Raw genomic sequence first — 21942 nt, 5'->3', positions numbered from 1 at the left:
TGCGAGGCACCACTGTATACCTGGGACATCCTTGATTTAGAGAAGCCATTCCGGTTTCTGATTTGATCCCAAAAAGTCCTGCTTTTCCTTAGGACGTACCTATTTTCACCAGAGAAATATTGGAGGGTATGGAGTTATTCAACTCCCAAGCTGTCTGAAGGCAATCTTGTATAGGGAAATTTTTTTAAAAATGTTTAATGTTTTATTATGTTATTGGAAGCTGCCCAGAGTGGCTGGGGCAACCCAGTAAGATGTGGGGGGAATAAATAAAAATTATCATTATGGAATGGGCTGTCCCTATTTTCATCAGATAAATGTTGGAGGGTATGATAAGTAGGCCCCAGAAGCTGCTGCACAGTGATAGAATTCTCTGTCTTTTAAAATTCTACAAAGTTCTACCTTTGGCAAGTTTTGAAAGTGTTTTAAATTGAAAGTTGGTATTTAGGATTTCTCTTTAGCAAGATTTTGAAGCTAACATTGTAGCTGTTAAAAGATTGTTTATTTATCATTTTAAATTGGATTTTATATTTGTTTTATTATATTATTAGGCATCACAAGACTTTGGGGCAGGCTTTGCAGTAAATATGAACAGATTATTTTACCACTGTTGTTGTTGTTGTTATTGTGCCCCACCTTTTCCCTTGACAGGCTGCTTCCTTGAAGTTTTTTTGAAATGTGTAATAATTTCCTGAAGATAGAAATCAAGTTAAATGTAAACCCCTGTCTCCATGTTGTTGTTGTTAAAATATAGGCACTCTGTTTTTCCCTTTGCTATCCTTAAATAATCTTGCCAGTCTTTCAGTATTTTCAGATATAATTCCTGTGTGCTCAGAATTGTTTGCATTTTTTCTTTGAGCAAATGTGGGTGCTTTAATCTTATCCTACCATGCTATCCCCTCTTTTCCTGTCATACGTTTGGGATCAGCTGATGATAACAATGTTTTTCCTTCAAATACTAATGTATGGGATATATTGTGTTTCATTTTCTTTGTAAGAGCTTGTGTTCTCTGTTGATTATGTTACTAGCTGCTACGCCAGTTCCCTACATGAGGTTGGTCAGCTCAGGTAACCTCATAACATAAATCTACAGTTCTCAGAATGATATAAACCTCATATGATATAAATCCATGGTCAAGACAGCCAAAACTGCTGCTGACATCAGCAAGGAACTCCATCAAGGACTTCAAGACTCCTCTACCAGTTGCTATCAAGTCAGCTGTCTGTGCAAAGAAATATATGGCAGCTCTCAACATTGCTACCTGCTCTTTTCCTAATTCTGAAATCACCCAAACTCAAGCACTTTATGCATAGTTTTCTTAAAGTTAAATAATTAAATGGGGGTGGGATGGGGGCTTGCCATGTAGCAATATGCCCTCATAGCTCTGTATCCTGGCCCAACTGCACTGGTAGTAGTTACTGGTAGTAACTACTGGTAGTTTCCGGGCCCAATTCAAAGTGCTCATGTTGACCTATAAAGTCTTACATGGCTCAGGACTTCAATACATTAAGGACCACCTCTCTCCATACAAAACGACCTGGACCCTGCACACAAGTTTGAGGCCCTTCTCAATGTTCCCCCTCCCCAAGAGGTTTGGAGGGTGGCAACACAATAAGGGGCCTTTTTGGTGGAGGCTCCCCATCTATGGAATGCTTGCTGGTGCCATCATTACATGTTTTTAGAAGACAGACAAAAATGTTCATGTTTACCCAGGCCTTTGACCATTAAATAATCTATGGCCTGGTAAAGCTGGGGAGTGGGGGCAGAGACTGTTATGCCATTTATTTTTATGATTTTTAATGTGTTTTTATTATTGTGTTCCATAAAATGTTTTGCACACCACCCTGAGATCACTTAATAAAGGGGCAGTATATAAATAAAATTAAGGACCTTTCAAGGATAAATCAGCTGATATCAAATCTCTTATAAAACCAAGACATGAATATTAAAGAAATGCAAGGCTCCAAAACTAAGCTTGAATTTTGAATTGTAGCTGTCAGGCACTAAAGAATCTGCAGAAGACAGATTCAGGATTCAATATGACCTTAACAGATTGGAGAACTGGGCCCAAACTAACAAAATGAATTTCAATAAGGAGAAATGTAGGGTTCTGTACTAAGGCAGGAGTAATCAGCTGCACAAATATAAAATGGGGGGCACCTAAGCTTACTAGTAGCACATGTGATAGCACAGGATCTATGGGTCTTAGCAGACCACAAGTTTAACATAAGTCAACAGTGTGATGCAGCAGGAAAAAAAGCTAATGATATTCTAGACTGCATCAATAAAAGTATAGTGTCCAAATCGAGGGAAGTAATAAAAGGTAAAGGGACCCCTGACCATTACGTCCAGTCATGGACGACTCTGGGGTTGCAGCGCTCATCTCGCTTTATTGGCCGAGGGAGCCGGCGTACAGCTTCCGGGTCATGTGGCCAGCATAACTAAGCTGCTTCTGGCGAACCAGAGCAGCGCACGGAAATGCCGTTTACCTTCCCACCGGAGCAGTACCTTTTTATCTACTTGCACTTTGATGTGCTTCCGAACTGCTAGGTTGGCAGGAGCAGGAACCAAGCAATGGGATCTCACCCCGTTATGGGGATTCGAATCACGACCTTCTGATCAGCAAGCCCTAGGTACTGTGGTTTAACCCACAGTGCCACCCACGTCCCTAAGGGAAGTAATAGTCCTGCTCTATTCTGCCTTGGTCAGACCACACTTGGAATACTGTGTCCAGTTCTGAGCACCACAGTTTAAGAAGGATATTGACTGTCTGGAACATGTGCAGAGGACGGCAACCAAGATGATCAAGGGTATGGAAACCAATTGAAGGAGCTGGGTATGTTTAGACTGGAAAAGAGGAGACTGACAGGAGATACGATAGCCATCTTCAAATATCTTAAGGGCTGCCACATGGAAGATGAAGCAAGCTTGTTTTCTCCTGCTCTGGAGGATAGGACTCGAAACAGTGGATTCAAGTTACAGGAAAGGAGATTCCCACTAAAAATCAGGAAGAACTTTCTGACAGTAAGAGCTGTTGGATAGTGGAACAGACTCCCTCAGAAGCTTGTGGACTCTCCTTCCTTGGAGGTTTTTAAGCAGATCCAACCTCTGCTTAAAAACCTCTAGTGGTTCTCGGCTCAAGTGATGGGGCTAGGCAAGGAGACACAGACATTCTTGTGGGTGGACTGGGTCTACTTGCATCCTTGCATATTTCTGATGGGGATCATCCCATCTTGCAAGCTGAAATGCTTGCACTGACAGATCAATTGCCATTGCACTACATTAAACTTCTCCCAGTGGGTTCTGCTTCCAACTAAATACGGCTATGGGATGTTTTATAAGTATTAATGTGAGCTTTACATGTATTTTATCACTTATTGCTATCATATGCTTTGTTCCATGGTCAGTGCAATTAAATAAAAATAAAGTGTAAATTAATTTTGACTTTGCTTTGCTGAAGTTCATAGTACTACTTTCATAGCCTTTTGCCTTACTGTGTTGTCCTTGGTGCTGAAATTGCTTTTGCATCTAAACAGCAAATTGTATTTATAGGGCTATAGAATGTGAGATAAATCTAGCTGGTCAAAGAGATTGGAAAGGAAGGTGGAGGTTACATAATTTTTTAAAAATTGATTATTACTACTAGGCTTCGATTCCAAGCCTTGTGTATTTTTGGACTGTTTGCAGATCTGTATATAAAGCTACTTCTGTTTTGACATATGACCTTGCTTGTATAGATTGTGGATCAGATTTTTTTTCTCATTTAGTGCAACAGCAACTAATTATGAGAATGACAATGTGTCTTTCATTATTTTAAAGCAGTCACTGAATTACAAAAAAAAGGTTTAAATTAAAGTGAACTTTACTAAGGCAATTTTGCTGTGAAAGTGATACATTCAATGTGGAAGTGAGACAGAATTTCTCTTTTCTTCTTTCATGATATGAACACAGTTTTCTAAGACTGGCATTTCTTTCTTTCTTTTCTTTTCTGTTTTTTAACCTTTCATGCTAATGTGGACTGGATGGTAGATCAATGATTTTTTTTCCTATGGAACTGTTTTGACATTCTTAGTATTTTTGTAAATATCAAAGAAAGGACAAAAACTGCAATTTTATTGCATTAATATTAATAATAATTTATCTGCCAGGAAAACATTTAAATATCACTTGACATTTACAGAGAAAGATTAATGTTTAATTTGCCACAAACCCTCAAATACATTGAAATAAAAGAAACTGCTTCTGTATTTGGTAAAAGGAAATAACAGAAAAAAGCTAGTCACTTGAAAATAGTCTAATCATAAGGGAGGACCAAAATATATTTCAAAATGTCAGTATTTTAAAAGTATATGGGTGGAATGGAGGGAAAGAGGATCTCACTAATGTGATAAGCATTTAGAAATAATGAAAAATATCACATAAGAAGAGCAAAGGGGATACAACTAAGGAAATAAATTGTAAATATCATCTATTATGTAAAGAAACCAGCCAAATGTGACTATTCCAATGCCATATGATATTTTAAACTACAATGCAATATATCAAGCATCCAAACAAATTTAGCAACACCAGCAAGAAAATATTCCATTATAAATTCCTGGAACAGAGACTAGGGTGCAGATAAAAAGAAGGGTCCCTTATGCACCTGTTATTTAGTCTGTGCTACTACACTCCACCCCTAGGTCACCTCATCAAATCCCATGGCTCTTTGTACCACCTGATACTTGGTATGCCGAGAACTTTAGTCTAATCCAGTTCAGTATCTCTAGCTGCCTACTGGATAATTTTCCTTAGATATTTCATCACTTTGTCAAGTTCACTATGTTCAGCAATGAAATACTTATCTTTTCTCCCAAGCCTCCCTTCTCTTTATACTCTGTGTATCAATTAATATCATGACCCACTCTGCTAAACATGCACAAAGCCTTGGCTTTGCCCACAGTTCCTTTCTCTTCTTTGTTCGTTATATTCATATAGTCATGTCACATCATCCTTTTCAACACTGCAAAAAATACAGCCTCATGCACATGTCATCTTTCACATTGACTAGTGTCCTTCTGCTTTCTTCAGAGGAAGCTTGTCAGATGGTTAATGGGTGCCCCCATGTCCTGTGCACACCCAGCCAAGGAAGGCAAATGGCAGATAGTTAATTCTTTCTTGACAAAAACATGCACACCTATACAGCAGCTTCTAAGGTCTACCACATGCACGCACAATTTTAACTTCTATGTAGCTGTCTTCCGGGACACGGGTGGCGCTGTGGGTTAAACTACAGAGCCTAGGACTTGCCAATCAGAAGGTCGGCGGTTCAAATCCCCATAACGGGGTGAGCTCCCGTTGCTCGGTCCCTGCTCCTGCCAACCTAGCAGTTCAAAAGCACATCAAAGTGCAAGTAGATAAATAGGTACCGCTCCGGCAGGAAGGTAAACGGCATTTCCGTGTGCTGCTCTGGTTCGCCAGAAGCAGCTTAGTCATGCTGGCCACATGACCCGGAAGCTGTACGCCGGCTCCCTTGGCCAATAAAGCGAGATGAGCGCCGCAACCCCAGAGTCGGTCACGACTGGACCTAATGGTCAGGGGTCCCTTTACCTTTTAGCTGTTTTCCAGGTTTGTGTCTGCTAAAGCAGTTTTAAAAGCAACAGTGGGTCCCTGCCCCAGGCTTCTGTACCCTTGTCTGATGGAGTGCACACATGCAACCTGAGACTTCTGCACAGAAATCATTGTTGTGCCTCCCTCTTCAAGCCCCTCCTGGTTCTAAGAAATAACTGTCACGATCCATTCCAGATAAGGAAGACACACGTCTGATAGTTAACTCTTTATTAGCAAGAGAAACACTGCAGCTTCCATGGTGCTCTGGATACACACACTCACACGCTTCTAGCCTGAATGCAGCTGTCCACAGGTCTGGGCCCTATGAAGCAGTTGCAGCAACAGTGTGGCACCACCTCCCCTCCTCTGGCTTATATACCCTTCTCTGACAGGTTGCGTGTCCACAACCTGAGACTTATCCTGCATTGAAGTCATCCATGCTCTTCCCTTTTCCAGTCCTTCCTGTTTCTAGGAGACAGTGGGGTGAGCAAAAATCTACTGACCCTCGCCTGAACCATCCCTTCTTCCTCTGCCACATTCTCTGTGTCTTCCTCTGCCTCAGACTGCCCTGATTCTCTCTCCTTCCCCAGGCTCTTGTCTTGTGGGTTGTGTGACACTCCATAAATCACTGGTCCCCTCTCCTGGGTCACTCCCCTGGTTCCCTGCCTCCACCACACTCTCTTTAGAACCCTGCCAGTCCCTGACAACAGTGGGGCCGGATACAGTTGAGATTTGACAGGCCTGCCCCCCACCTGGACAGCCTCTTCCTCTGCTTCCAACCCACCCTGTGCCCCTAGCTCCATCTTTGACTGCTTGACCTTTCCCCTTCCCTGTCCCCTTCCCCAAGGGCATGAAATGGGAAAGGAATGGTGGGAGGCCTGTTGAATGTCAGGGATGAGGGGATAGTCCTATTCCTGCTTTGATGGTTGGGGTGAATGAGCAGTAGAGCTAAATCAGGGACCAAAAAGACGAATGAACTGGCAGCTGCTTTGCTTTCCTTGGTTGCTGCAGCCACCATTCTGTGGATCCATCCTTTCACATGTTTAAGGATCTGTAAGGATCATGGGCAGTGGGAACAGGGCTCCAGGAGGCAGTTGATGGTTTGGAGAGCTGGCAGAGAGAATGGGCTACCCCATTTGTATAAAAGTCAGGGAACCACATTCTTTTTTAAAAGTACCTCATTTATAATTCTCATCAAACAGTAAGAACAATAGGAGTGTAAGATAAAAACCAAGGGCCTTCAGCCACTTTCTCCAAAGGCCTGTGAAAACAGATAAATTTTAACTTGACAGAATCCCCAAATTATAGTTGCGCCCTATACCTTCTGGCTGGGTGCCACAATTTTATTCATTTATTTATATAACAAATATACTGCCTATAGTGAAAATCTTAAAACAGTTTCATGTAAATTGCTTGATCACACAATTGCAGCATTTGGAACAACTGGTCCCCTTTTTCAGCAACTTAGATGCATGTTCGTTGAATACTTACTAATGTTTTCCCTCCCTTTTGTAGGAGTGTTGGTGGTGAAGCAGTTAGGCTTTTACTGGGAAAACAACACTTTGTAGGACCCCAGAGGGGGAAACAAAGTGGGACAGAAGCTTTTAGATGTTTAGCTGGATCTATGACTTCCAAGATTTTGTCTCCATTACAGACTTGGCTGTACTTGGTTCATAAGAATGTTTTGTGACTTAAGAGCAACAGAAAGCTCCAAATATACTCTATGCACCTCAAGAGAGCATGGTGATAATGGTGACAGTATCTGCATCCCCATAGGGGACAACTCCATCTACTTATGTACACCAAGAATAGGTGTTTTGTTTTGTTTTTTACAGATGCTTTCTGAATAGTGGTGTATATGGTGAATATGATTTTTTTAAAAAGTTTTATTCCTTTTTGTAATTTTGTTGTCTGAAAAAATGGATTTGACTGCTTCCCATCACTGTATTTATCTTTTTTCATGAGTAAAAAAATGAAATGTGTCACATGGTTCTCTGGGAAAATATTTTTAAAGACTTTTTTTTGAGAAGTTTCCGCTTTCACTTAGAATATAATCTATATAATTGCTTCATTTTATCATCTCAGTTTTGTTATCTTTTCAGTAGCATTCAGCTGATGGCCCATTCTAGAATGAACATTAAAGTTCAATGCTTTTTTAAAAAGTTTATTTGAAAACATAGATTAATTCTGCTTGGCTATCTTGAGCACAATTTCAGACTCCGAGCTCTGTAAATGATGTATGTATTATGCAGTTCTGCACATTTGTTCCCAGGTTGTTTTTATTTAAGGGTTTTGTATAGATTGAAATGCAGCTGCAAGTGTATTAATGATTTTCTATTGCCATCTTGTCCAGATTTTTATTGTTCAGATGAAAAATAGTATTTTGAGGCCTGGCAATGTATTGACAAAAACAGAGGAGTACTTTATATATTTCTTTTGAAAAACTACTCAAAATTGCCTTGGCTAATTCTATTCACGTGTATTTTAAAGAATGGATTAACTGTGAGCTTTCAGTTAAGGTTTAATTCTTTTTTCTTCTGTTCACCATGGTGCTCACTTTTCTCTATTTAGTCAAACCAGAATTATATTCCTGCAAGCAAGGCACACAATAGCCAAATGTTCTAGGTGCAAAAGAGGGCATCTGACCTTTTGTTACTAAGCTTTGACAGGTGCAACCTATTTTCGTCCAAATGGTGTTAATTTGCGTGTGCAAATTCATCCCCTGAAATCTGTATTCTGTATAGCAACCACAGGGGAATTGATCATAATCATGAATAGTGTAATGGACAGCTGAGAGAGATAATTACTGATATTTCAACACATTCATGCCTGCAAGTTGGATTTTTGAGTACACTCCTGTTTTCATTGCTTGTTAGGGAAGCTGAAGTTAGTTATTCATTGCTGGACAAAAAAAAGGTGTCTGCAAAAGTTCATGTGCAAGGAATAGCACATTGTTACAAATTAGTTTCCTTTACCATTTCTGGCAAACTCATTACAAAGTAATCGTGACCTGTGTTGAAGTGCACTTCCTCTGGGACCAATAACTGTAAATAAGCAGGGCTGCAAGCTGGCTGATAAGTTGTTGTTCTGAAGATAACAGTCCTTTTTAGCAGTGTGTTTGACCTTTTTCCTTTATATTGCCTGAGGCTTGTCAAAGACCCTCAAGGTCTATTTTTCATCTTAAAATTCTCTGTAGAAAAGCACAATGTGTGGTTTAAGAAGATTTTAGGATTGCTTAACATATCTGTGTTTTCTTGCATTTTTATAATAATTGTTGGCATACTTAAAAACTCCAGCTAGCATTTACTGGAACAGGATTTCTTTTGTCCTGAAATGCAGCCTTTCTTATTGATCTAGGATGCACCATGTTTTAGTATTTGATGAAGAGTTAAGTTCATATTGTAGGTTAAATAAAGTGGTAGTAATCATGTGTGTGTGTGTATTCCTAGTGACATTCATCTTTAGAATTAGTTTACAGTGTTTGTATTTTAAATATGTTACAGAACATTATTCTGAGGAAGTTGTTCTTTGTGAATTCCAATGTGAACTGACCTGATCCACACCTCAGAGACTAATGTGCAAATCAGAGTGCAGTTATCCCTCATATTTCACATTTTCCTGAATTTTGTAGTGCAGTTATTGACTCAAAAAAGTACCAAAATGCATATGAAATGCATATTATATGATAAAATGCATCTAGAAATGTAAGAAATGTTCATAAATATTTATTTAGACACAGACCTGTATGCAGTTAGGAGTAAAGTTGAACTTAGTCCTAAGTAAACATGCATTAAATAGTACTATAAATTATTAACCTCTTATTGCAGAACAGATTGATATTCTTTTTTTACAAAAAATTTATCCTCGATACAATAGACATATGGAATAAAATATTAATCTTTTAATACATATATGTTGTTGTTGTTTAGTCGTTTAGTCGTGTCTGACTCTTCGTGACCCCATGGAGCAGAGCATGCCAGGCATTCCTGTCTTCCACTGCCTCCCGCAGTTTGGTCAAACAATACATATATAGTTTCTGTTTAATAGTTTTTAATGCATTTCAGTAAAAATAACTATTTTATTCTGTTCCGGGTACCATTATTTTTTTTACAATTCTTTTAAAATTAAAAGATGAAAATTAAAACCTAGTTTTAAAAATCCCACTATATGCTAAACAAGATTTTATTTAAAAACTACTTTCTAACTTTATATCATAAGCTTAGTATAGGTATTCGTGATCCTTTCAGTTAATTAATCTACAGTTATTGGCCACTCTATTTCTGCCACCAGCAGAATGATTCTTTATTACGGGTGATGTTTATGGGCACAGCCAAGGTGGGACAGGGGGCAATCAAGTAAAACAACGAACAAACTTTACTGAGGTTCTGCCCCCCAACGTAAAGCCTGCCCCCCCCAACATAAATCCTGGCTATGCCCATGACAATGTGCTGAACTTTGTCATTACTTTTCTTTTGAATATGAATTTACCTAACAGAATGCTCAGATGTACTAAAAATTAAATGTCATTTCCTGCAAAAGTAGTTGCGTGGACAAGCGGAGTCCCCAGATCCTGAGCGGTCCTGTCCCCCCCCGTCATGTGAAATAACGACTCAAGACAATGTGCTATGACATGGCCAGGAGGTGCTCCCCTGTATACAATGAATAAACTCATCTGCCCTCACTTATTAATTGGCTCTTGATTTGCTGATCTTATATTTCAATAAATATAACCATTCTGCCAATATGTTGGCTCTAGAGGCTTCTTCAGGAATGTGTGGGCTGTCCTGAGTAAGGCATTGTGAACATTGTTATACTGTAAACAGCTCATCTGGAAAGACAAATACACTTTATTTTATATTTTAGAAATGAAACAGCCAACAGTTGTGGATTAGAATTTGCCATACAACTTTACTGAGTCTTTTGGTAGAATATTTCTCTAAGAGAGGTATCACTGATCAAAGGGCTTTTCTGGAATGTGTTAACATAGCATTCTGTTTTCTAATATTTTTTTAGGTAACCTTGGACGTGTGGACTATATTACTGAATTTGAGTATGACCTGTTTATCAGACCAGATACATGTAATCCCCGTTTTCGAGTCTGGTTCAATTTCACAGTTGAAAATGTGAAAGAATCTCAGGTAAGTGCAATTTAAATGAGAATGAAGTAAACTTTTGCTTGACAACTAGAAATGTTCTGAATATTTAGATAGCTGTTATTTTCTGGCTGTTCTGTAGCTGAATTAGAGATGGCCTGTACTAAATTGTTGCTATTTAGACATGTTAATTTGACAAGAAACTTGTTTCCTAGGTGGTAAAACGTGTCTCTCTCATATATGCTGGGCTGAGTAAGATATTTGGCTAAAAGATACCTTAAACTGGGGCTGAAGATCTCATGCTATGGTTACTGCTAATCTGTCACTCCTAGCTGCTTGCCTCAAACCAGTGTACCAGCTGTCTAGGAGATAAGTTAACTGATCTACTTTTAAACCAGTTTTTCCTATTTATACTTCTGTCTGTTGGTAACTAGCTTGTTGTACTCCAATACACATTATAATGGGATGTAGGATGCATTCTCAGCTTCCTTTTATGGTTCACCTCTTATCTCTGCCTTGGTTGTCCCCTAACGAACAGATATGTGCATTCACAAACAGCCAAAGTACATGGGTTGTATTCCGCTCCTTTGTGGGCATGTTTGTGCTTGGCTCCAAGAGAGTTTTTGTTTTGCTATGTTTAAGATTTAAGACACCATTTTAGCAGAGCACCTAGTTGAGCACTTTGCCATTTCTTATTGAGCACAGATGAAATGTCATCTTGGTAAAAAATTCCAGTAACATTTTTAGAAAGGAACTATAAACAATCCACATATGGATGCCTTTGTGAACTTTTTCTGTAATGTTTTCTTTTTGTACAGTTACTGGATTTTAAAAACACACATAATATTTTAATAGAAAGACACCATTTTCCTTACGCTTCCAAGAAGCATAAGACTATCCTAGCACAAATTCTTATGAAAGATCAATTGCATGTCGACAACCTTGCCTTCATGCTCATCTAGTAGCTGTATGTTATAGAAAGTGTGTCTGTGGATAGTGGTGGAGGCAGATCATAGGGCACATGAGTTAAGGTTAAGAAATGTCTCCTTGGACTGCACAAGAGCCAATGGACAACTAATTGTAAGGGGTGAAAATGGGAGAAAGATGTTTGATTAGAGAACAAGAGCAACACAGTGTAATAGTATAAATAAAACCCAGGAAAATGTGACGGATCTTAAATATTGTCTGTCTGCTTGGCATGTAGAGGTCCTTCAGTTGGGAAAAATTCCTCCCCGGCCCTGAATTCATCAACCATAAAACCATAGCAAAGTCAAGCAAAGCACAACACAAGTAAAAGGGGCGCCAACCATGAGATAAGGGAGGGTGGATGGAAGATCCTAAAAGCCCATTGCAGTCCCTAGCAAAGGTCAGGGCAGTTTTTATGCCCAGGGAGCAGACCTGAATGAAGTCTTCTGAGAGTCTTTGTCAGACCCGCCCCCCAGGCTCAACCCCTTCACCCACCTGTGATTGGCCAGTTGTGCCCAGTGGACAAATTTGAATCCAATAGCTGGTGGGAGAGGTTGTTGCTTCTCCCGTCAGCTGTTGGAGCCTGGGACTGAAGAGCCTGGGACCACTGGATGGCAGTGGGGCTGTGCCAGGCCATATATACCACTTCACCTTCAAGCAGGTGAGTGGATGTTGTCCAGATTTAACCCAGTGATACTACTTTGCTTTTATTCCACAGTTCTTTCCTTAATGTACATTTTGTCAGTACTAATATGGCCCAGCTGTTCACAATATGTAGGTCTGTATACATGTATGTCTGTGCATGATTTTGTATCATTATGTCTCGCCTGAAAAAATCCCATAACTAAAATAACATTTTAATGGAAGAATTATTCAATAATAATTCCTCTATTATATGACTATTCTATGTTACAAGGAAAAAACCATGAAATGTGTTATCAAAATTTGTGGCGCTGCATAGATGATTGGTCCCATTCCCCTGTTTTGTTCCTTAGTCAACAATGATGAGATTGTAAAGCCATGAGATGATTGAGTACCTGTCTCAATGAGCACCAAGATCTCATGTAGAGATACAATATATATCTAGAGTTCACAGGATATTTGTTTTCATGGTTGTATACATGAAAAAGAATGGGTTTACTATTAACTTTGACTTGTGAGGTCTGTTTTTATAATATGTCTTCCTGCAATCTGCTTTTTTTATCTCTCAAATTTCCGTTAAAATGAGTCCTACATGAATATAATGAAATCTTAAGCATCTCTCAGACTGGGCACCACCAGACACTGCAACCTTAGTGTATTAAATAAATGCTACAAATTGTTGTATCAAATGTATGTGGTGTGTTTTTTATTAACTATATTGTGTCATATAAGAAACATATTGTAAAAGTCTCTTTGTTGTATTCTGAACAGGTTGTAAAATCATTTTAAGTGATTTATTTAAGATTATAAAATATAATTGCACCTTCTTCATAACCCCTCCTTAATGGCATTAGAGCTGCAGTCCAGTTCATAGTTAAGCATGTTTATATGTCATTATTTCAGTGTAGTAGGTCTTGATTAACTTGATATAACATACTTACGATAAGCTTACTTATTGATGTTACATTTATTATTGTTATTGATGTGGCACAGAGAATGTAAAGAAAGCAAACTATGTTTTCAATATCATTAATCCACCTGTGATACCCGTATACAATTGTATGGCCTGCTACAGTGATTTGATGAGATTCTATCATGAAGAGTTTGCAGTCCTTTGACAAGGATAGCTTTGCATAGATTTTTGTTTGTTGCAAAGGGCTGAACTCCACAAGATCCCTTTACAACTCCAAGTCTATAATTGTTTAATTGCAAAATTAAACCTACAAAGCGATTACTTAAAAGAAAAACTTTTTCACAAATATACTGCCCTGGGTTTTAACATAAGGAAGTTTCCTGCCCCCTCCTCCCCTCTGCATCTATTTGTGCCCTTGAAACAGCTGATAAACAAAGGTCTCTGTGCCTAAACTGACTTTTACAGTTATTCCTGGTGTGGCTAGAGAAAAGCTTTTCTCCCTTTCCCACAACAGTAGAACATGTGGACATCCAGTGAAGCAGAATGTTAGAAGACCTGAGACGGTCAATCCAGAGCATCATCTACTCTGATTGCCCATCACCAGCATGTGTCCTGACAGATTCACCTAGATTTGTTTGCTTTGTTTTCTTACCAAAAATTTAAGCTGTTTCAAGCTGAAATTGAAAAGTGTTTGGAAATAGTTTCTGTATATTACATTCACATGTTATGAAAAACTATCCTTTTATTACGTCTCAACACTGGAGGATGGACAAACAAACAAACGAATGAATGAATGAATGAATGTAATTAGTGTTCATTATGAGCAGTTTTGTCCCTTGTAACCTTCTATTCCTGAATTGATAAATGTTGTATATGATTGCATTATTTGTTTGCTACTCTGTGTGAAATGTAAATTAAATGCAGAATGAAGCAGTGATATCTAAGAGTTTTAGACATGCCTCATATTTTATATAGAAATATCAGTTCCATACATACACCATTGTTCTAAAATGAGTAACTTTGCAGTTGTGGAAACTTTTGCAGATTAATAATCTTCCAAGTAGGATTCTTTCAAGTAGAGACATTTCTTTTGAATCATTACAATGTAATGCACAGTAAGCATTTTATGTAATGCTTCCTTAACATGTTCCAGCTTTTAGAATATAATTAATATGGATTGACATAGACAAAATTGTGTTAAATTTATACACTTAATTTCTAATGTCTATGAAACCATCTTAGTTGCCAATTTTTTGAAATTACAGCAAGCATATTCATACTTTTGATTGTTACACTGATGTTTCTTGAGTAGAATCTAAATAGCCAGGTGTGTTTACTTACTTAATGTGATGACATCTGTCAATCAGAATGTCAATATTCTGAATAGTACAAACAAGAAGGATGCTTTGTTGTAATTATCATGATATTAGTGATGTGACACATTTAGTTTTGCTTCTATTTAGGAACTTATTTGTAGCATGCTTTTCAAGTCACACTTGTTTTTGGCAACTGGCAGACCTTAGGACAAATCCAGCATACAGAAAATACTGCTGCAATATCCCACTTTAAGCATTCACAATTTCTCTTTCTCTTTTCTTACTACTTCTCTCATATTCTTCTTTCTAGGGGTTTGGTACCACCTACGGTATATATGAGTTTTAGAGTCTTAATAATGGCTAAAGTTTTCTGAAGCACTGACCTTAACTATGGTTAATTCTAACCAGGCTTCATTATTATTCAGAGTTTGAAATCATGTTTGAAGAATAGAGAGTGGGAGTATGTAGCTATTACCTGTAAGTGCCTTACATTCACTTTGGATCACAGGACAATTTTTAGTGGTGGGGAACCTTTCCTTTCCTTTCCTTTTCCCCCTTGAATCTGCATTCGACTTTGGACAAGTCTCTGAGGGCTGTGAGCCAGCAGTGGGTAGAAGTGGGGGCATATTCCAGGGGAAATTGCCTTGTGGGCCAAATTAGGACCCATACTAAGCTTAATTTGGCGCACTGGCCAAAGTTTTCTACACTTAGCAGATACATCTGCTGGGTCAAAAGTCCTTGCAATCATGGAAGGGCACCATTTGGATACAAGTCAGTGACTTTTTTGGGGGGGGGTACAGCCCTCAGAAGAGGTTGTGCATTTATCAGTATAATTTTCAGTTCTAAAATGTATAATATTACTTCTGAAATATTTAGTTTATTTAAAATGTAAAGTTTCTTGCCATTTTAGAAGGATAACAGCTATCATGAATATATATGCATTATTCTTATGCTGTCATACACTTTCAAGTAACGCCTTTCCTAATGTACATATAGTCACAATATTCTAACTTTAAAATAACATGGAGAAGCTTTCCCCTTTTTGGTAAATTGCAAGGGCTTATACAAAAGGGATGTATTTTATTGCAGAAAACTTAACACGGTATCACCACAGGGTTTTTATTTTTTATTTTTTTTAATCATTTCTTTGACATTTTTGGCTTACACAACAGGGTGCCAAACATTTATGACAGCTTACAGTGGAAAAACAATATTGCTTTTAGTTAACAACGTTAGCTATGAATATATATTGACAGCATTTTCACTACAGATTTGTTACCAACATAATACAAAGCAAATAGCATTCAATATGTTGGAATACTCAAGGGAATTAAAGAATTTCAGAAACAACTTTATGGTATTAGGTGCTGAATGTTGAAATCTAATGAAAATGCAAATCTAGAAGCATCAGCAGAACATACTTTATGCAAAGGAATATAGTTTATCCAACTGATAAAATTAAGATTAAGCTGAAAAGAATTACTTTAGAATATCTCTACTTGTTTTAGTAAACTAAAGAGTGAAAATCAGCATCAATGTCTGAAACTTTCTTGCTGACTTTTTAAACAGCCAAACCCAGGTGAGATGAAAACGACAGCCAAAACAGGCCCTCCCCCATTTTGTTTTCAAGGTCTTGCATCCCCCCCCCATTAATACCATAGAGCAGGCTTGCTCAACCTCAGCCCTCCAGATGTTTTGAGACTACAATTCCCATCATCCCTGACCACTGGTCCTGCTAGCTAGGGATCATGGGATTTGTAGGCCAAAAAACATCTGGAGGGCCAAGGTTGAGGAAGCCTGCCATAGGGGAAGCAAAGCAACTACAGAGAGCCTAAAATGCTGAGTACTAGCCAAACATTCTGAATGATGCTCTGCCGAGGCATGGAATCCATATGTGGTACTGCACAAAGAAGGATACTGTGCTGCATCATACAGTATGTGGTGTGGTCTTAATTCTAAACTATCAAGTGATCTGTTCAAGACAGACCTTTTTCCAGACCCAAATATCAATATGACCATTAAGAAAAGCAGAAATTAATAGTTTCCTAAATCAACATGTTATTTGCTGGATAAGGTCGCAAGATATTCTGTTTACAGGATAATGCTTCCCTCTAGACTTGATTGGCAGAGTCTTTTATCTCCTCTTCCAGGGGATAGTAGTGGTGCAGGGTATTTGTCCAGATATACCCTGCTTATGTGGGATGCGGGTGGCGCTGTGGGTTAAACCACAGAGCCTAGGACTTGCTGATCAGAAGGTTGGCGGTTCGAATCCCCGCAACGGGGTGAGCTCCCGTTGCTCTGTCCCTGCTCCTGCCAACCTAGCAGTTTGAAAGCACGTCAAGGTGCAAGTAGATAAATAGGTACTGCTCCAGTGGGAAGGTAAAATGGCGTTTCCGTGCGCTGCTCTGGTTCGCCAGAAGCGGCTTAGTCATGCTGGCCACATGACCTGGAAGCTGTATGCTGGCTCCCTCGGCCAATAAAGCGAGATGAGCGCCGCAACCTCAGAGTTGTCCACGACTGAACCTAATGGTCAGAGGTCCCTTTACCCTTTACCTTTTTACCCTGCTTATGGTTATGTTTGGTCTGGTATTTTCTTCTCTTGTGAAAATCCCTTTGTTTGAGCCAATATGTTGAATTGTGTGTGTGCCTCCTTAGTTTTTCTTTCTAGTGTTTTTCCTTCTCTTTTTTTGTGTATATTTGGGACCATATATGGTTATTTAACTACCATCTACCTCCCCCCCCCGTCAGTTTCCTTAGGGGCTTTCTCTTAAACTTTCTCTTAAAAGTAAAAAAGAAAACTTAATTTCCTTTTGGGGGGCATTTTCTGTTAGCCTTGGTACCCTTTTCTTCCCCCTCTCTTTCTCAATACTGTTTTCCCAAGCCACTCCACAACTGGCTCATGGAAGGCAGCTTCTGCAACTGATATTTCTTTGCCCTTCCTCCTCCTCTACAGCTCCTGCAAAGGACCTCCCAAGTCCTGAACAGTTTGACCTGAGTTGCATGGATTCCTCTGCCCAATTTCAGGCGCTTCCTCCTTTCCACTGTAGCCCCATGCAACACAGCCAACATTGTTCAAGAGAGCTCCCACAACCCCCGGGAAAGTCTTTTTAGAGGATGCAAATGAAAAGGCGAGAAGAGAAATACCATATGTTTGTGCAAATTGCTTTCCACTTGCACAACTGCTGGGTGCAAACCTTAAAATTTAAAATGTCTGGCTCAATATCTATTTGGACACCCCAGTCTCCCCAATTATAGTTAATCAGAGACCCATCATGGAGCTTTCCCAATTTGGTTTGTGTTTGTTCAAAACACTGTCCTCACATATATGACCAAGTAACATAAGCAAAATGCCATGTATTTGCCAACCTAAATACAGTCCAGGGAAAAGGCAAGAGGAAAAAGGAGGAGGATCAGAAGCAAAAGTAAGAAGGGATTATGGAAGGGAAGGTTTAAAACTCATCTGCTTGTGATTCCTCCACTCTGTTGCTTATCTGACAGGAGTACAGCTGACACTGAGGAAAAGGAGTCGGGGGTGCAGAAAAAAGTTAATATTTTTACCTGAAGCCCCACCTCCACTCCCTGCTGCTCAGTGGGAAGGTATGAGGTGGATCACATAAGATTAGGCTGGTCAGAAGCAGCCTGCAGAATGCAGATTGAACATTTCTAAATGACAGATAGAAAACGGGCATATTTCCTGAAGGCTATGAGTGTAGAATGTATAAAGTTCAAATGAGATACAGTGGTACCTCGGGTTAAGTACTTAATTCGTTCCGGAGGTTCGTTCTTAACCTGAAACTCTTCTTAGCCTGAAGCACCACTTTAGCTAATGGGGCCTCTTGCTGCCGCCGTGCCGCCGGAGCACGATTTCTGTTCTCATCCTGAAGCAAAGCTCTTAACCCGAGGTACTATTTCTGGGTTAGTGGAGTCTGTAACCTGAAGCGTATGTAACCCGAGGTACCACTGTATACATACTTTCTAAAACCTGCTAACGATTGTGCATATTAACTGGAGAATGTACAAAATGCAGTTGCGATATGCACATTCCTCAAGGCTTGTTGGAAATTATGTATATTGACTGAGAAATGTGACAAAATTCCTTCTTCATGGACAGATTATATGCATATTCTCTATGAGGCCTGGTGAATATGCACAGTGTTTGGATGTTGTGCACATGAACTGTTCAACATACATTATATGCCTTCCCTCATATTATCCAAACCATCATAATTATTGACACCTTTCTAATTCATAAAATTCCTTAGTTCTGTTTAGTTCTGTGAGTTTTGGTACAGTAAGGTGATTTCTTTGTGAGCTACCCATAGGGAAATTAATATTTTTTAAAATAGTAAAACTATTTAATAATCCAACATCGAGAACTGGATTTAGGGCTGTTTGGGAGGTTCCACTGCACAGGGTACCAAGCCAAGTGGGTGCAAAATAATAAAAACAAAAACACAAAACCCTGTATTTATACAGGTAGCTACTGAGAAGATCCATAAAAAACTGTACTTAAAGGAATTATTGTGAAAATAAGAAATATTTAGGGAAGGGCACCAAATTTTCTCATTGCTCAGGTTTCCATATTATCAAAGTCTGCCCTTTCAACATAGTCACTATAGTTTACTGGTACTATCCTCCCCCACATACCATACTATGAACTACATTGGTTTCTTCCTTTGTTTATGCTTCAAAATGTTGAGTTTATAAGTGAGGGAGACTCTTTTTTCCTTGGAAGAATGAAGTCACAGAATTCAATAGGACTTTTGAGAAGGCTGTTTCTAGACTGTTGGAATTAAACTATTGGTACCGAGAAATATGCACTTAGGAAAGGCCTCCTCCCTGATGAGTTATCCCCCTTTTCAGCAGAAAACAATTACTTGGAATTGTCCCATGAGTGACTAATACAGAGGCTGAGAAGTGAATATAGTAAATAAGAAAGATAGTAAATATAGATCAAAACATCCTCATTTACTGTCAGAAATAAGATAGGAGCAGTATTAAGGCACATCGATGAAACAAACCAGCACTTATTCACGGTGAAATCTGTAAAGTGTCTTCGATTGCTCAAGGGATCTTTAGATATAGCATTATTTTCTCTGTCTTATGGATGACTTGACCACCTTTGCTATGAATTTTTCATGATTTTCCTGACCCAGCATCTCTTGCCTGTGGAGAGAGTAATACAGTATTGATTTGGGTGTTAGATTTCTACCTTTTTCTTTTCTTTTGCGACAACAAGATTTTGTAGCCTAGAAACCTCAATCCCTGATTACTCATTAGAGAATTGAGCAGTTCTTTTTAGATCTAGAATGAAAAAGAGAGGTTTGAGTGCTTGTGTTGTAGGCAGTCTTTACTGGAATTTCAAATGATCTCCGTGCTAAGGTTTAATGTTGTTAAAAGCTTCCTTAATTGAACCAGGAGTGCAAGGAATACAGATTAAAGAGACAAGACCTCTATCTGACAATTAGAATGTTGTGGGTGATGTTTGTGAACATGCTCATTTAAAAGCATACCACAAGCTAGAAAACTAGGGGGAAAAGGCCCAACTGCTGCATTTTTTCCAGTCAATGACTTCTGCTGGCTTATTTTCTGTGCCTCTCAGGCATATTAGAAAATTGAAAAGAGTCCATGATGCTGCCACTTTTCAGCTAAATTGTTTTGTAAGAGAAAAGGGAAAAAGCCGTATCTTACATCCCATGCAAACTTACTGTCAGCATTGCCATGGAAACAAGATTTTTAAAAAGGAGTTAACTGAAATTTAGCAGCATTTTCATTTCTTTGTGATTCATACTTCATAAAAATGCAAATCTCACACTAATACATGTTTTACCTTAATATTTTATACTACCGTTTAGATTTAACTGATCTAATATTTTGCTTAATTAAATTTTGAGCTTCTTTGAATGCTTTACATTTATATTTTTAAAAAGTACTCTGGTCCTATCAAGCTTCAGATTTTGACAGTGTGACACACTATTTAAAATACTGTCATTGAGAAAATCATTCGTTTCAACCTGTAATCATAAGCAGAACAAAGTATTGTAAAAGCATGACTGATTTTTTTTTTGCCATTATAGTCTTTATTTATGCTGCTTTATCAGATTAGAAAGTATTGTATTACTTCAGTTTCTTTCTCTTTTGTTTCATTCCATGCTAAGGAAGAAGAAGAAAAATAGTCAAACTTATTTTTCTTTTCTAGAAATCAAACCGTGTGTGTGTGTGTGTGTGTGTGTGTGTGTGTGAATATTTGGGTGGGCACCTAACGACTCTAGCAGATTGATAATATTTTGAACTGTTTTCTGATATCTTTTTCCACAGTGTGGCTGCTTGGTTTACCAGATGCTGGTTCAAGGACATTCCTCATCTGTAAACAGATTATCACAAATAAGGCAAACTCCATTTTTAATCATTGCCTTTGTGGTTATCTATAAATGGTGCCTTCAGGTGGATTGATGCTTCTGTTATGCCTGTAAAACAAGGGTGGGCTATATTTAGCCCTTCAGATGTTGGAATACAACTCCCACCAGCCCCAGCAAGCATGGCTGGAGATCAGGGATGGTGAGGGTTGCAGCCCAAGAACTACTGGAGGGTCATAGTTTCCCAGTCTTGGTGTAAAAAATGTTAACCAAGTGTAATTTCCAACATCCTAAACTAGCCTAGCCAAACATTTTCTTTATGTGCTTTACTATTGTATGGAATGACCAAGGAATACTAGGGGAAGGTTGGGTTTGGTATCTAGAAAGATACAGTTTCATTGTTATGGCTCATATAGTCCCAGTGCAAGAGCTTGAAGAATGACAGCAGAGTCCATTATTTTAAAAGAGTAGTTATTCAGATAATTTCTTTTTAATGAATAATATAAACAGACAATTGGGAGCCCTTTAGTTCCATTACCTAACATTTAGTTCCATTACCTAACATCTTTACACTGTAGTAGCAATTTGGCAGCATTGATTCAAATATCATGTATAGGCAGAGTGTTTATTTTCTATTATATTTTTCTAACCTCCTCTACAGAAAATATTCATCATGTTTTGTTGTGTATTTTATGCATTGTAATAATAATTTTCAAAATCTGTCTGCACAACAAACTACCAGACTCCATCCTTCCTTTAAAAAACCCAAACCAAACTGCCAATTATTCTGCCAAAAATGAAATTCAGAACTAACTCAGGATCCAGTTAGATAGTGGCAGGGTACCCAACATGTTGCACTCCAGATGTTGCTAACTACAACTTCCATCATGCCTGATAATTGAACGTACTGGCTGGAGCTGATGGGAGTTGCAGTCTCTGAATCTCTGAGTCTCTGAATCTTTACGTGGTTTCAATATTACCACTATTCTAGACTCTTTCCAGGATCTCAGGACAATTGCCCCTGTTAGAATCCATATTTCAGAATTTTTTAAAAATAAAATTTATCTGT

The 21942-nt window shown here is 38.6% G+C and overlaps 1 protein-coding gene across 1 annotated transcript in view; it reads left to right on the top strand.

The window, feature by feature from the left end:
• BEND5 (BEN domain containing 5) overlaps window positions 1–21942 on the top strand; it is a 728817-nt gene that overhangs the window by 15093 nt on the left and 691782 nt on the right. Inside the window, exon 3 of the mRNA XM_081009445.1 lies at window positions 10601–10725. Coding sequence (XP_080865571.1) covers window positions 10601–10725 — 125 coding nt within the window. The remainder of the gene's footprint in view (window positions 1–10600; window positions 10726–21942) is intronic.

Source organism: Podarcis pityusensis (genome assembly GCF_964106645.2).
Source record: "Podarcis pityusensis genome assembly, chromosome: 6".
NCBI classification, from domain to species: domain Eukaryota; kingdom Metazoa; phylum Chordata; class Lepidosauria; order Squamata; family Lacertidae; genus Podarcis; species Podarcis pityusensis.
Note: the sequence above shows the minus strand (reverse complement) of the source record. Positions and strands in the feature narration are given on the sequence as shown.